At 50.5% G+C, this 16,608-nt stretch overlaps 1 protein-coding gene across 1 annotated transcript in view; it reads right to left on the bottom strand.

Annotated features, from left to right (window-relative positions):
* FAM168A (family with sequence similarity 168 member A) overlaps positions 1 to 16,608 on the bottom strand; it is an 87,058-nt gene that overhangs the window by 9,384 nt on the left and 61,066 nt on the right. The window contains exons 4-8 of the mRNA XM_072133861.1: positions 11,581 to 11,661; positions 1,876 to 2,004; positions 1,325 to 1,467; positions 972 to 1,146; positions 722 to 852 (exon numbers count right to left, since the gene is read on the bottom strand). Of these exons, the coding sequence (XP_071989962.1) occupies positions 740 to 852; positions 972 to 1,146; positions 1,325 to 1,467; positions 1,876 to 2,004; positions 11,581 to 11,661 (641 nt within the window). The 3' untranslated portion in view covers positions 722 to 739. The remainder of the gene's footprint in view (positions 1 to 721; positions 853 to 971; positions 1,147 to 1,324; positions 1,468 to 1,875; positions 2,005 to 11,580; positions 11,662 to 16,608) is intronic.

Here is a 16,608-nt window from a genome sequence, read left to right as displayed (position 1 = left end):
CTTTCTCCATTTCTATGCCCCTCACATGAAACTCTGCATAACTTAGATTCCAATACAGTGTTTGGAATATCTGAGGTTTGTGTGCAATGTACGTCTAAAAAATGTTTTAGTGCAACAGTAATTTTTGGTTAAACGAGTCTGGAATAAACATTTTTTTTAAAGAGACTGACAGGGGCTGCTGTACCCTATCCTCAGCTCTGTCCTTACCTCAGCATAGCACCTCACAATCAGTGGCTAGTACACAGCGGCTAAGCAGTGACATTGCACCCATCAGATGATGTCATAGCTGAGCTTCCGTATACCAACAGTGATGAGACGTGCCATACTGGAAGGGTGGGAAGGTTAAGATCCATAGGATAATTTACCCTGGACAACCCCATTAATTGTCAACGAAATTAGAGAAGAGGTTAGCAACCCTCCCAATCATCATTACTTAAAGGAGTTTTCCAAAATTTGGAAACTTTAAACCTCATCAGGCAAGCTTTAGCTTATAACCAGAAGTGCAGACATCAGGTTTGTTGTCCAATATTAAATCATAAGCAGCGCCACCAGGGCTTCTTCCAAATCTCAGAAAGTACCTTCTGAAACCTGATTAACCCTAACTTTTTCCATCAACACATGCCCAGATTATACGATAAAACGCCAGATTCTATAAAGTCCTCTGTCCAGCAGGGGTCGCCCTGACACCGTTGTTGATCAGCACATTGGCTGCAGTACTTACATGGACAGGTCAGCCAGTTTACCAGTGGGGGGGTACGTAGCTGTACGCTGGGGTCCCTTGGGCTCTGTATGTTGGCACAGAGACGGGGTGTGCTCCTATGGCAGTGTGCTGAGGTGTAGTCAACAACGTACCTGACGAGAGAGGATTATACTGGTGATATCTGCAGCACATTATAGTGATAACCGACAGCCTGGGGGATGCTGGGAGTTGTAGTTTCGAAACATCTGGTTGAAGATTACATGTGACTTACCTGCTGACATGGCCATGGTGGTCCCAGCGACCATCCCCATTGTGACGGCATTGCTTCGGGGGGCAGCTACGGGGGCCGGGTAGATAGCAGAAGGAATGCTGTTTGGTTGCACCACGGTGGTGTGGTGGATGACGTGGGGCTGTGCCGCATACACGGGCTGAGTGTAGTATGCACCCTGACGACAATTAGATACATTAGATTAGATACGTCAACAAGTACAGCACAGGCAAAACCCGACGTGAGAGGAGAAGTTGCATCTCAGCAAGTATGGCTGCGCTGATACATTGTAACAAAACTCTGCAACAAGAGATTTTTGTTGAGTCCTTGTGTAGCTAGAGCTGTGGTGGTCTTACCTGGGCATACAAGTTCTGCTGTGGGTAGGCACTTCTGATGGGGTACATCGCAGTTTGGTAAGGATTTGGTGATGGGGAGTACGGCGGGGGGGCACTATTACTCTGAGTAGGTGGGACTTTATAGGGGGTGCCAGCGGTGTATCCTAAAGGAGCAGGAAAAGCACATGTTTCAATAACCAGCAATCTTTACAGACACTGTACTCCAAATATACACTTAAACACAGAGCTGAATAATGGAATTGTGTCCATCTGTAGCCACCACTAGGGGGAGCTCACAGGAGACAGTAGTCAATATATAGTTACTTCCTGTAGAGCTGAGGGGTGGCCTGGTCTTCAATATATACCAGAACAGCCTTGTACAGGGGAAGACAATTATGCAGACACAGCATCTGGCCTACGGCTATGCTTAGTAGTGTCACATATGAACAGAGCCATAGGGAGTGCTGCAGGGCAGGTGATAGGGAGCAGCTATAGACAGATAACAGAGCCTCCAGGGCTCTGCAGGTCACCACATAATAACATGGAAAAAATAAGAAGATAAAAATATTTACTAAATGCGGCAGAAGAAGCTTGATAAGTTCTGTTCTCTGTTCCAGAATCGACAGGAAGGTGGAAGGTTCCCTCGTTGGCACAGGATGAAGAAGGAGTCTGCGGCCATGCTTGTTTCATCAGGAGTGTCGCTATAAGACAAAATATACAAGACATCAGATACAAGGGGCAGTACCCCCAACGCCCATCTATAGAGCAGACGAGGAGCAGTACCCCCAACACCCATCTATAGAGCAGACAAGGAGCAGTACCCCCAACACCCATCTATAGACCAAACAAAGGAGCAGTACCCCCAACGCCCATCTATAGAGCAGACGAGGAGCAGTACCCCCAACGCCCATCTATAGAGCAGACAAGGAGCAGTACCCCCAACGCCCATCTATAGAGCAGACGAGGAGCAGTACCCCCAACACCCATCTATAGAGCAGACGAGGAGCAGTACCCCCAACGCCCATCTATAGAGCAAACAAAGGAGCAGTACCCCCAACGCCCATCTATAGAGCAGACGAGGAGCAGTACCCCCAACGCCCATCTATAGAGCAGACAAGGAGCAGTACCCCCAACGCCCATCTATAGAGCAGACGAGGAGCAGTACCCCCAACACCCATCTATAGAGCAGACGAGGAGCAGTACCCCCAACGCCCATCTATAGAGCAGACAAGGAGCAGTACCCCCAACGCCCATCTATAGAGCAGACGAGGAGCAGTACCCCCAACACCCATCTATAGAGCAGACGAGGAGCAGTACCCCCAACGCCCATCTATAGAGCAAACAAAGGAGCAGTACCCCCAACGCCCATCTATAGAGCAGACGAGGAGCAGTACCCCCAACGCCCATCTATAGAGCAGACAAGGAGCAGTACCCCCAACGCCCATCTATAGAGCAGACGAGGAGCAGTACCCCCAACACCCATCTATAGAGCAGACGAGGAGCAGTACCCCCAACGCCCATCTATAGAGCAAACAAAGGAGCAGTACCCCCAACGCCCATCTATAGAGCAGACGAGGAGCAGTACCCCCAACGCCCATCTATAGAGCAGACGAGGAGCAGTACCCCCAACGCCCATCTATAGAGCAGACGAGGAGCAGTGCCCCCAACGCCCATCTATAGAGCAGACGAGGAGCAGTGCCCCCAACGCCCATCTATAGAGCAGACGAGGAGCAGTACCCCCAACGCCCATCTATAGAGCAGACGAGGAGCAGTACCCCCAACGCCCATCTATAGAGCAGACGAGGAGCAGTACCCCCAACGCCCATCTATAGAGCAGACGAGGAGCAGTACCCCCAACGCCCATCTATAGAGCAGACGAGGAGCAGTACCCCCAACGCCCATCTATAGAGCAGACGAGGAGCAGTACCCCCAACGCCCATCTATAGAGCAGACGAGGAGCAGTACCCCCAACGCCCATCTATAGAGCAGACGAGGAGCAGTACCCCCAACGCCCATCTATAGAGCAGACAAGGAGCAGTACCCCCAACACCCATCTATAGAGCAGACGAGGAGCAGTACTCCCAACGCCCATCTATAGAGCAGACGAGGAGCAGTACCCCCAACGCCCATCTATAGAGCAGACGAGGAGCAGTACCCCCAACACCCATCTATAGAGCAGACGAGGAGCAGTACCCACAACACCCATCTATAGAGCAGACGAGGAGCAGTACCCCCAACGCCCATCTATAGAGCAGACGAGGAGCAGTACCCCCAACGCCCATCTATAGAGCAGACGAGGAGCAGTACCCCCAGTTCCCATCTATAGAGCAGACGAGGAGCAGTACCCCCAATTCCCATCTATAGAGCAGACGAGGAGCAGTACCCCCAACGCCCATCCATAGAGCAGAGGAGGAGCAGTACCCCCCAACACCCATCTATAGAGCAGAGGAGGAGCAGTACCCCCAATTCCCATCTATAGAGCAGACGAGGAGCAGTACCCCCAATACCCATCTATAGAGAAAACAAAGGAGCAGTACCCCCAACACCCATCTATAGAGAAAACAAAGGAGCAGTACCCCCAACGCCCATCTATAGAGCAGACGAGGAGCAGTACCCACAACACCCATCTATAGACCAAACAAAGGAGCAGTACCCCCAACGCCCATCTATATAGCAGACAAGGAGCAGTACCCCCAACACCCATCTATAGACCAAACAAAGGAGCTGTACCCCCAACGCCCATCTATAGAGCAGACAAAGGAACTGTACCCCCAACACCCATCTATAGAGCAGACAAGGAGCAGTACCCCCAACACCCATCTATAGAGCAGAGGAGGAGCAGTACCCCCAATTCCCATCTATAGAGCAGACGAGGAGCAGTACCCCCAACACCCATCTATAGAGAAAACAAAGGAGCAGTACCCCCAACGCCCATCTATAGAGCAGACGAGGAGCAGTACCCCCAACGCCCATCTATAGAGCAAACAAAGGAGCAGTACCCCCAACGCCCATCTATAGAGCAGACGAGGAGCAGTACCCCCAATTCCCATCTATAGAGCAGACGAGGAGCAGTACCCCCAATTCCCATCTATAGAGCAGACGAGGAGCAGTACCCCCAACGCCCATCTATAGAGCAGACGAGGAGCAGTACCCCCCAACACCCATCTATAGAGCAGAGGAGGAGCAGTACCCCCAATTCCCATCTATAGAGCAGACGAGGAGCAGTACCCCCAACACCCATCTATAGAGAAAACAAAGGAGCAGTACCCCCAACGCCCATCTATAGAGCAGACGAGGAGCAGTACCCACAACACCCATCTATAGACCAAACAAAGGAGCAGTACCCCCAACGCCCATCTATATAGCAGACAAGGAGCAGTACCCCCAACACCCATCTATAGACCAAACAAAGGAGCTGTACCCCCAACGCCCATCTATAGAGCAGACAAAGGAGCAGTACCCCCAACGCCCATCTATAGAGCAGACAAGGAGCAGTACCCCCAACACCCATCTATAGAGCAGACGAGGAGCAGTACCCCCAATACCCATCTATAGAGCAGACGAGGAGCAGTGCCCCCAACGCCCATCTATAGAGCAGACGAGGAGCAGTACCCCCAACGCCCATCTATAGAGCAGACAAGGAGCAGTACCCCCAACACCCATCTATAGAGCAGACAAGGAGCAGTACCCCCAACACCCATCTATAGAGCAGAGGAGGAGCAGTACCCCCAACACCCATCTATAGAGCAGACAAGGAGCAGTACCCCCAACACCCATCTATAGAGTAGACTTTCTTCAGCCAATCCATGGTGCGGGGTGAGGGGCTGTGCTGCTGATTTACAGGCCAGGCACACAGGGTGGGCTGCAAACCTGGCGCCTGTCCATCCGAGCAAGAAATAAATTCTGTAGTTTTCGGATGAGCGCAGAACTTGCCAGGGAGCTCACAGAATTGGCATCACAGGCGCGGTGACAGCTTGCTGGAGTCTGACATTGCTGCGGCTGCTGCTGGCAGATGCATCGCGCTTGTCATTGCTGAATGACGGCCAAATGTAATTCTGAAAAACCCAATTCAAGTGCGGCTGCTGCGTGATCAGCGTGACCTCTCCTGTTATACTGCAGTCACACAAGTCTCCTGGGGACATTCCCTCATCCCAGACTTACAGGACAAGCCAAGGAAATATCCAGGCGTCCCCTAATTAAATTAAAGATACAGGCCGGCCCCTATATTGTAGACCCCATCCACCCCCGGTAGTCAGTGGAACAGGCCGGTCCCTATATTGTAGACCCCCCTACGCCCCCTGTAATCATTGGTACAGGCCGGTCCCTACATAGTAGACCCCATCCACCCCCTGTAGTCAGTAGTACAGGCCACTCTCTACATTGTAGACCCCCTACAACCCCTGTAGTCAGTGGTACAGGCCGGTCCCTACATAGTAGACCCCATCCACCCCCTGTAGTCAGTGGTGCAGGCCACTCTCTACATTGTAGACCCCCTACACCCCCTGTAGTCAGTGGTACAGGCCGGTCCCTACATAGTAGACCCCATCCACCCCCTGTAGTCAGTGGTACAGGCCACTCTCTACATTGTAGACCCCCTACAACCCCTGTAGTCAGTGGTACAGGCCTCTCTACATTGTAGACCCCATACACCCCCTATAGTCAGTGGTACAGGCCGCTCTCTACATTGTAGACCCCATACACCCCCTATAGTCAGTGGTACAGGCCTCTCTACATTGTTGACGCCCCTACACCCCTGTAGTCAGTGGTACAGGCTGCTCTACATTGTAGACCCTCTACACCCCCTGTAGTCAGTGGTACAGACCGCTCTCTACATTGTAGACCCCCTACACCCCCTGTAGTCAGTGGTACAGGCCGCTCTCTACATTGTAGACCCTCTACACCCCCTGTAGTCAGTGGTACAGGCCGCTCTCTACATTGTAGACCCCCTACACCCCTGTAGTCAGTGGTACAGGCCGCTCTCTACATTGTAGACCCCCTACACCCCTGTAGTCAGTGGTACAGGCTGCTCTCTACATTGTAGACCCTCTACACCCCCTGTAGTCAGTGGTACAGGCCGCTCTCTACATTGTAGACCCCCTACACCCCTGTAGTCAGTGGTACAGGCCGCTCTCTACATTGTAGACCCCCTACACCCCTGTAGTCAGTGGTACAGGCTGCTCTCTACATTATAGACCATCTACACCCCCTGTAGTCAGTGGTACAGGCCGCTCTCTACATTGTAGACCCCCTACACCCCTGTAGTCAGTGGTACAGGCCGCTCTCTACATTGTAGACCCCCTACACCCCCTGTAGTCAGTGGTACAGGCCGCTCTCTACATTGTAGACCATCTACACCCCCTGTAATCAGTGGTACAGGCCGCTCTCTACATTGTAGACCCCCTACACCCCTGTAGTCAGTGGTACAGGCTGCTCTCTACATTATAGACCATCTACACCCCCTGTAGTCAGTGGTACAGGCCGCTCTCTACATTGTAGACTCTGAACTTCTATAGGGAGGGAGATAAGTAATTCAGCGACTTCCTATTGCTTTGGCCTCTATAACATGTGATGACTGACACTGCCTGGTCTGCGGGGAGATTGCGCCAGGTTGGTGATGGGATCTGTCCACAAGAAGGGAACCAATTCAACACTGTGTCCATCAGTAACTATTGTTATAGAGCAGCACGCACAGTACTGTCAGTTCTCTACAATAATTCATGCAGCAGTTTGCGAGAAAAAGTTGCTCAACTTTATGTGGTGATAAAAGGGGATACACAAAGGGATAGAGGAAAACAGGGGCCCCCAGTCATTACATGGGAAAGCTGCAGCCGGTTTACCCCCTCCCCCTCCTCCAAAACATTAACCTGCGCCAAGACATCTCAAAACTGACATGTAATTATAAAAAGGTAATGGGAAATTCATCCGCCGCCATGTAAGGTCCAGTGCAGGAATACACGGACATGACAAGACATGATGAGTGGAGAGGAGCCGCAGACCATTTCCAGGCATGTTAAGCGATTATCAAATCCTTGCAGGAAAATCCAATGTAACAAGAGCAAGGAAGAGAGGAGCTGCTGAAATATTCATCAACTCAATGACTTGCTGTGGGAAAGAAGAATGGAAATAACTAGGACGGAAGAGGAAGGATGTATGATAATAAAGGAGGACTGCTGCTAGAGAACTACAAGTCACAGCAAGATCTGCAGGAGGGGACCAATAGTGAGTGCAGCTCTGGAGTATAATACAGGATGTAACTCAGGATCAGTACAGGATAAGTAATGTCATGTATGTACACAGTGACTGCACCAGCAGCAGAATAGTGAGTGCAGCTCTGGAGTATAATACAGGATGTAACTCAGGATCAGTACAGGATAAGTAATGTCATGTATGTACACAGTGACTGCACCAGCAGCAGAATAGTGAGTGCAGCTCTGGAGTATAATATAGGATATAACTCAGGATCAATACAGGATAAGTAATGTCATGTATGTACACAGTGACTGCACCAGCAGCAGAATAGTGAGTGCAGCTCTGGTGTATAATACAGGATGTAACTCAGGATCAGTACAGGATAAGTAATGTCATGTATGTACACAGTGACTGCACCAGCAGCAGAATAGTGAGTGCAGCTCTGGAGTATAATATAGGATATAACTCAGGATCAGTACAGGATAAGTAATGTCATGTATGTACACAGTGACTGCACCAGCAGCAGAATAGTGAGTGCAGCTCTGGAGTATAATACAGGATGTAACTCAGGATCAGTACAGGATAAGTAATGTCATGTATGTACACAGTGACTGCACCAGCAGCAGAATAGTGAGTGCAGCTCTGGGGTATAATACAGGATGTAACTCAGGATCAGTACAGGATAAGTAATGTCATGTATGTACACAGTGACTGCACCAGCAGCAGAATAGTGAGTGCAGCTCTGGGGTATAACACAGGATGTAACTCGGGATCAGTACAGGATAAGTAATGTCATGTATGTACACAGTGACTGCACCAGCAGCAGAATAGTGAGTGTAGCTCTGGAGTATAATACAGGATGTAACTCAGGATCAGTACAGGATAAGTAATGTCATGTATGTACACAGTGACTGCACCAGCAGCAGAATAGTGAGTGCAGCTCTGGTGTATAATACAGGATGTAACTCAGGATCAGTACAGGATAAGTAATGTCATGTATGTACACAGTGACTGCACCAGCAGCAGAATAGTGAGTGCAGCTCTGGAGTATAATATAGGATATAACTCAGGATCAGTACAGGATAAGTAATGTCATGTATGTACACAGTGACTGCACCAGCAGCAGAATAGTGAGTGCAGCTCTGGAGTATAATACAGGATGTAACTCAGGATCAGTACAGGATAAGTAATGTCATGTATGTACACAGTGACTGCACCAGCAGCAGAATAGTGAGTGCAGCTCTGGGGTATAATACAGGATGTAACTCAGGATCAGTACAGGATAAGTAATGTCATGTATGTACACAGTGACTGCACCAGCAGCAGAATAGTGAGTGCAGCTCTGGAGTATAATACAGGATATAACTCAGGATCAGTACAGGATAAGTAATGTCATGTATGTACACAGTGACTTCACCAGCAGCAGAATAGTGAGTGCAGCTCTGGTGTATAATACAGGATGTAACTCAGGATCAGTACAGGATAAGTAATGTCATGTATGTACACAGTGACTGCACCAGCAGCAGAATAGTGAGTGTAGCTCTGGAGTATAATACAGGATGTAACTCAGGATCAGTACAGGATAAGTAATGTCATGTATGTACACAGTGACTGCACCAGCAGCAGAATAGTGAGTGCAGCTCTGGGGTATAATACAGGATGTAACTCAGGATCAGTACAGGATAAGTAATGTCATGTATGTACACAGTGACTGCACCACCAGCAGAATAGTGAGTGCAGCTCTGGAGTATAATACAGGATGTAACTCAGGATCAGTACAGGATAAGTAATGTCATGTATGTACACAGTGACTGCACCAGCAGCAGAATAGTGAGTGCAGCTCTGGGGTATAATACAGGATGTAACTCAGGATCAGTACAGGATAAGTAATGTCATGTATGTACACAGTGACTGCACCAGCAGCAGAATAGTGAGTGCAGCTCTGGAGTATAATACAGGATGTAACTCAGGATCAGGACAGGATAAGTAATGTCATGTATGTACACAGTGACTGCACCAGCAGCAGAATAGTGAGTGCAGCTCTGGAGTATAATACAGGATGTAACTCAGGATCAGTACTAAAAGCTGAGACATTATAACAGGAGGATGAGGGGTGACTGGAGCACAGAATAGGATACCAGGAGCTATGCAGTATGTGGATATTTAGGAGGGGTGTATATGAGGACATGTGACCTTTCAGCAGGCGCTGAGCTGGTTGTGTTTTCCGCTTCATGTGATTGTCCCACTTACAATGCTGTGATCCGGAGCGTTGGTTCTGCTTTGCAGGTGAGCCAACAATGCGGGAATAGCAATGTTAGGATTTGCTATGGCTGAATAGTGGGGGGAGGACTCCTGACTACACATCAGCAGGACACATCACACGACCGCTGACTTCTCTCTCTATAAAGCGCCTTCATGTGGAAATGGTTATCATGAAATATTTAATTTCAGAATGTAAAGTTCTGGCGAACACGACGGGTGACCCTATGCAGCAGGAGCGGGGAGTCTAATTTTAGTTTTGTAGAGAAAAAACATGAGGCTGTGTCCTTGGGTAATGAAAGTATAAACAGGAGTGTGAGCAGCATGTTATAGAGCAGGAGGAGCTGAGCAGATTGTACACAGTGTCTTATCTGCAGGCAGCATATTATAGAGCAGGAAGAGCTGAGCTCATGGCAAATAGTGTCCTATTTACAGGCAGCATGTTATAGAGCAGACTGCACACAGTGTTCTGTCTACATGGAACTTGCTATAGAGCAGGAGGAGCTGAGCAAATTATACATAGTTTACGATATGCAGGCAGAATGTTATAGAGCAGAGAAGATGCAGACTTTAATATGCTGCTGGCATGACACTATGTAGAGAACAGGAAGAGCTGAGTAGTTTGTACAGTGTCCTATCTGCAAACAGCATGTTATAGAGCAGACTGTACAGATTGTCCCATCTGCAGGCAGCATGTTATAGAGCAGACTGTCCCATCTGCAGGCGGCATGTTATAGAGCAGACTGTACGTAGTGTCCCATCTGCAGGCGGCATGTTATAGAGCAGACTGTCCCATCTGCAGGCAGCATGTTATAGAGCAGACTGTACGTAGTGTCCCATCTGCAGGCGGCATGTTATAGAGCAGACTGTACATAGTGTCCCATCTGCAGGCAGCATGTTATAGAGCAGACTGTACATAGTGTCCCATCTGCAGGCAGCATGTAATTGAGCAGACTGTACATAGTGTCCCATCTGCAGGCGGCATGTTATAGAGCAGCCTGTACATAGTGTCCCATCTGCAGGCGGCATGTTATAGAGCAGACTGTACATAGTGTCCCATCTGCAGGCAGCATGTAATTGAGCAGACTGTACATAGTGTCCCATCTGCAGGCAGCATGTAATTGAGCAGACTGTCCCATCTGCAGGCAGCATGTTATAGAGCAGACTGTACATAGTGTCCCATCTGCAGGCAGCATGTTATAGAGCAGACTGTACATAGTGTCCCATATGCAGGCAGCATATTATAGAGCAGACTGTACAGTGTCCCATCTGCAGGCGGCATGTTATAGAGCAGACTGTACATAGTGTCCCATCTGCAGGCAGCATGTTATAGAGCAGACTGTACATAGTGTCCCATCTGCAGACGGCATGTTATAGAGCAGACTGTACATAGTATCCCCATCTGCAGGCGGCATGTTATAGAGCAGACTGTACATAGTATCCCATCTGCAGGCGGCATGTTCTAGAGCAGACTGTACATAGTGTCCCATCTGCAGGCGGCATGTTATAGAGCAGGGTGAGCTTAGCAGATTGTACATAGTGTGTTATATCGCCATTTTTCTGTTCAGCTGCAGAGATTTGTGAAGCAGCGGCTATGCGTGTGGAGGCTCTTTGATTTCTCCTTACATCTCTCTATGTATTGTGCCCCCCCCTCCCCCTCTCCATCTTTAGAGGCTGCAGGTGAACTGTAAAGATCTATCAGCCGCTGCCCTCCGCCCCCCCCCCCCCCCCCCGATCTCTCAGACAGACAAGAGCCATTAAATATACATAGAGGAGCCTAGTGCGCCGCGGCGGAGCTGACATTGCTCAGAGCCAGATGACGTTCTTACCTGGGGCATAGCCGGGGCTGCTGGTGGCATACATGTTGGGATTATAGGTAGGAGCAGCTGTCGGGTATCCAGCGGGGTAACCTGGAGGAAAAGACAAAACTGGGTGAGAAGAGCAATAATGAACAGAAGGACCAAGAATACAGAAAAAGGTTACAAATCAACAGAGGCTGAAAATGCTGCTAAAGCAGAACGTGTCACCGCCTGGCAGCAGGATGGCGGATAGGAATATATACACATGCCTACACACATACATATACACACACATATGTCTGCTCTACCCTATGTCCTGATGTCCCCCCCATTCCCTGTATATTATGTAGGGTCTTGTCCGGGCGGCCGCTCTCCCCTATTGTCCCGCCCCCCCATTCCCTGTATATTATGTAGGGTCTTGTCCGGGCATCCGCTCTCCCCTATTGTCCCGCCCCCCCATTCCCTGTATATTATGTAGGGTCTTGTCCGGGCATCCGCTCTCCCCTATTGTCCCCCCCCCCCATTCCCTGTATATTATGTCGGGTCTTGTCCAGGCATCCGCTCTCCCCTATTGTCCCCCCCCCCCCCATTCCCTGTATATTATGTAGGGTCTTGTCCAGGCATCCGCTCTCCCCTATTGTCCCCCCCCCCCCCATTCCCTGTATATTATGTAGGGTCTTGTCCGGGCATCCGCTCTCTCCTATTGTCCCCCCCCCCCATTCCCTGTATATTATGTCGGGTCTTGTCCAGGCATCCGCTCTCTCCTATTGTCCCCCCCCCCCCATTCCCTGTATATTATGTAGGGTCTTGTCCAGGCATCCGCTCTCTCCTATTGTCCCCCCCCCCCCATTCCCTGTATATTATGTAGGGTCTTGTCCGGGCATCCGCTCTCTCCTATTGTCCCCCCCCCCCCCATTCCCTGTATATTATGTCGGGTCTTGTCCGGGCATCCGCTCTCCCCTATTGTCCCCCCCCCCCCCCCCCATTCCCTGTATATTATGTAGGGTCTTGTCCGGGCATCCGCTCTCCCCTATTGTCCCCCCCCCCATTCCCTGTATATTATGTAGGGTCTTGTCCGGGCATCCGCTCTCTCCTATTGTCCCCCCCCCCCCATTCCCTGTATATTATGTAGGGTCTTGTCCAGGCATCCGCTCTCTCCTATTGTCCCCCCCCCCCCATTCCCTGTATATTATGTAGGGTCTTGTCCGGGCATCCGCTCTCTCCTATTGTCCCCCCCCCCCCATTCCCTGTATATTATGTCGGGTCTTGTCCGGGCATCCGCTCTCCCCTATTGTCCCCCCCCCCCCCCCCATTCCCTGTATATTATGTAGGGTCTTGTCCGGGCATCCGCTCTCCCCTATTGTCCCCCCCCCCATTCCCTGTATATTATGTAGGGTCTTGTCCGGGCATCCGCTCTCCCCTATTGTCCCCCCCCCCCCATTCCCTGTATATTATGTAGGGTCTTGTCCAGGCATCCGCTCTCCCCTATTGTCCCCCCCCCCCCCATTCCCTGTATATTATGTAGGGTCTTGTCCAGGCATCCGCTCTCTCCTATTGTCCCCCCCCCCCCATTCCCTGTATATTATGTAGGGTCTTGTCCAGGCATCCGCTCTCCCCTATTGTCCCCCCCCCCCCCATTCCCTGTATATTATGTAGGGTCTTGTCCAGGCATCCGCTCTCTCCTATTGTCCCCCCCCCCCCCCCATTCCCTGTATATTATGTCGGGTCTTGTCCGGGCATCCGCTCTCCCCTATTGTCCCCCCCCCCCCATTCCCTGTATATTATGTAGGGTCTTGTCCAGGCATCCGCTCTCCCCTATTGTCCCCCCCCCCCCCATTCCCTGTATATTATGTAGGGTCTTGTCCAGGCATCCGCTCTCTCCTATTGTCCCCCCCCCCCCATTCCCTGTATATTATGTAGGGTCTTGTCCGGGCATCCGCTCTCCCCTATTGTCCCCCCCCCCATTCCCTGTATATTATGTAGGGTCTTGTCCAGGCATCCGCTCTCTCCTATTGTCCCCCCCCCCCCATTCCCTGTATATTATGTAGGGTCTTGTCCAGGCATCCGCTCTCTCCTATTGTCCCCCCCCCCCCCCCATTCCCTGTATATTATGTAGGGTCTTGTCCGGGCATCCGCTCTCCCCTATTGTCCCCCCCCCCCCATTCCCTGTATATTATGTAGGGTCTTGTCCAGGCATCCGCTCTCCCCTATTGTCCCCCCCCCCCCCATTCCCTGTATATTATGTAGGGTCTTGTCCAGGCATCCGCTCTCTCCTATTGTCCCCCCCCCCCCCCCATTCCCTGTATATTATGTCGGGTCTTGTCCGGGCATCCGCTCTCCCCTATTGTCCCCCCCCCCCCCCCCCCCATTCCCTGTATATTATGTAGGGTCTTGTCCGGGCATCCGCTCTCCCCTATTGTCCCCCCCCCCATTCCCTGTATATTATGTAGGGTCTTGTCCGGGCGGCCGCTCTCCCCTATTGTCCCCCCCCCATTCCCTGTATATTATGTAGGTTCTTGTCCGGGCATCCGCTCTCTCCTATTGTGTCCCCCCCCCCATTCCCTGTATATTATGTAGGGTCTTGTCCAGGCGGCCGCTCTCCCCCATTGTCCTGATCTTCCCGGCTGATGGCCGCCCGAGGGCTGGGGATGCTGGGAGCAGATTTTCATTAAGCTCGGGCAGCAGTTCTGAAGACTCGCAGGTCATTTCAAGCTGCGGAGAAATCAATAAGACTATAAAGAGTATCCAGAGGCCAGAGACGTCCACTTAATGTGGAGATACATGGGATAACCCCTCCCGATCCCACAGAAACTGCGCTGCTTTATATCTAAGATTAAAAAAAGAAAACATAGAATCAAAGACCCGACTGATGTCCTCAGATCTTCATCCACCATGTCCCTGACTGCTGGGAAGCCACAGTCCTCTCCTGAAACACTCTGCACTGCTGGGGACGCCGCTTCGTCCTCTCTTACAGCACACACATTCAATAAACTCCTTCCAGAAATCCTCTGTGCTGCAGTGGTGTCCCCAATATATACCTGTACTCCCTACAGAAATCCTCTGTGCTGCAGTGGTGTCCCCAATATATACCTGTCCTCCTTCCAGAAATCCTCTGTGCTGCAGTGGTGTCCCCAATATATACCTGTACTCCCTACAGAAATCCTCTGTGCTGCAGTGGTGTCCCCAATATATACCTGTCCTCCTTCCAGAAATCCTCTGTGCTGCAGTGGTGTCCCCAATATATACCTGTCATCCTTCCAGAAATCCTCTGTGCTGCAGTGGTGTCCCCAATATATACCTGTCCTCCTTCCAGAAATCCTCTGTGCTGCAGTGGTGTCCCCAATATATACCTGTCCTCCTTCCAGAAATCCTCTGTGCTGCAGTGGTGTCCCCAATATATACCTGTACTCCCTACAGAAATCCTCTGTGCTGCAGTGGTGTCCCCAATATATACCTGTACTCCTTCCAGAAATCCTCTGTGCTGCAGTGGTGTCCTGAATATATACCTGTCCTCCTTCCAGAAATCCTCTGTGCTGCAGTGGTGTCCCCAATATATACCTGTCCTCCTTCCAGAAATCCTCTGTGCTGCAGTGGTGTCCCCAATATATACCTGTCCTCCTTCCAGAAATCCTCTGTGCTGCAGTGGTGTCCCCAATATATACCTGTCCTCCTTCCAGAAATCCTCTGTGCTGCAGTGGTGTCCCCAATATACACCTGTACTCCCTACAGAAATCCTCTGTGCTGCAGTGGTGTCCCCAATATATACCTGTACTCCTTCCAGAAATCCTCTGTGCTGCAGTGGTGTCCTGAATATATACCTGTCCTCCTTCCAGAAATCCTCTGTGCTGCAGTGGTGTCCCCAATATATACCTGTCCTCCTTCCAGAAATCCTCTGTGCTGCAGTGGTGTCCCCAATATATACCTGTCCTCCTTCCAGAAATCCTCTGTGCTGCAGTGGTGTCCCCAATATATACCTGTCCTCCTTCCAGAAACCCTCTGTGCTGCAGTGGTGTCCCCAATATATACCTGTACTCCTTCCAGAAATCCTCTGTGCTGCAGTGGTGTCCCCAATATACACCTGTACTCCCTACAGAAATCCTCTGTGCTGCAGTGGTGTCCCCAATATATACCTGTCCTCCTTCCAGAAATCCTCTGTGCTGCAGTGGTGTCCCCAATATATACCTGTACTCCTTCCAGAAATCCTCTGTGCTGCAGTGGTGTCCCCAATATATACCTGTACTCCTTCCAGAAATCCTCTGTGCTGCAGTGGTGTCCCCAATATATACCTGTACTCCTTCCAGAAATCCTCTGTGCTGCAGTGGTGTCCCCAATATACACCTGTACTCCTTCCAGAAATCCTCTGTGCTGCAGTGGTGTCCCCAATATATACCTGTCCTCCTTCCAGAAATCCTCTGTGCTGCAGTGGTGTCCCCAATATACACCTGTACTCCTTCCAGAAATCCTCTGTGCTGCAGTGGTGTCCCCAATATATACCTGTCCTCCTTCCAGAAATCCTCTGTGCTGCAGTGGTGTCCCCAATATATACCTGTCCTCCCTACAGAAATCCTCTGTGCTGCAGTGGTGTCCCCAATATATACCTGTCCTCCTTCCAGAAATCCTCTGTGCTGCAGTGGTGTCCCCAATATACACCTGTACTCCTTCCAGAAATCCTCTGTGCTGCAGTGGTGTCCCCAATATATACCTGTCCTCCTTCCAGAAATCCTCTGTGCTGCAGTGGTGTCCCCAATATACACCTGTACTCCTTCCAGAAACCCTCTGTGCTGCAGTGGTGTCCCCAATATATACCTGTCCTCCTTCCAGAAATCCTCTGTGCTGCAGTGGTGTCCCCAATATATACCTGTCCTCCCTACAGAAATCCTCTGTGCTGCAGTGGTGTCCCCAATATATACCTGTCCTCCTTCCAGAAATCCTCTGTGCTGCAGTGGTGTCCCCAATATATACCTGTACTCCTTCCAGAAATCCTCTGTGCTGCAGTGGTGTCCCCAATATATACCTGTCCTCCTTCCAGAAATCCTCTGTGCTGCAGTGGTGTCCCCA

This window comes from Engystomops pustulosus, chromosome 2, assembly GCF_040894005.1.
Source record: "Engystomops pustulosus chromosome 2, aEngPut4.maternal, whole genome shotgun sequence".
NCBI classification, from domain to species: Eukaryota; Metazoa; Chordata; class Amphibia; order Anura; family Leptodactylidae; genus Engystomops; species Engystomops pustulosus.
Note: the sequence above shows the minus strand (reverse complement) of the source record. Positions and strands in the feature narration are given on the sequence as shown.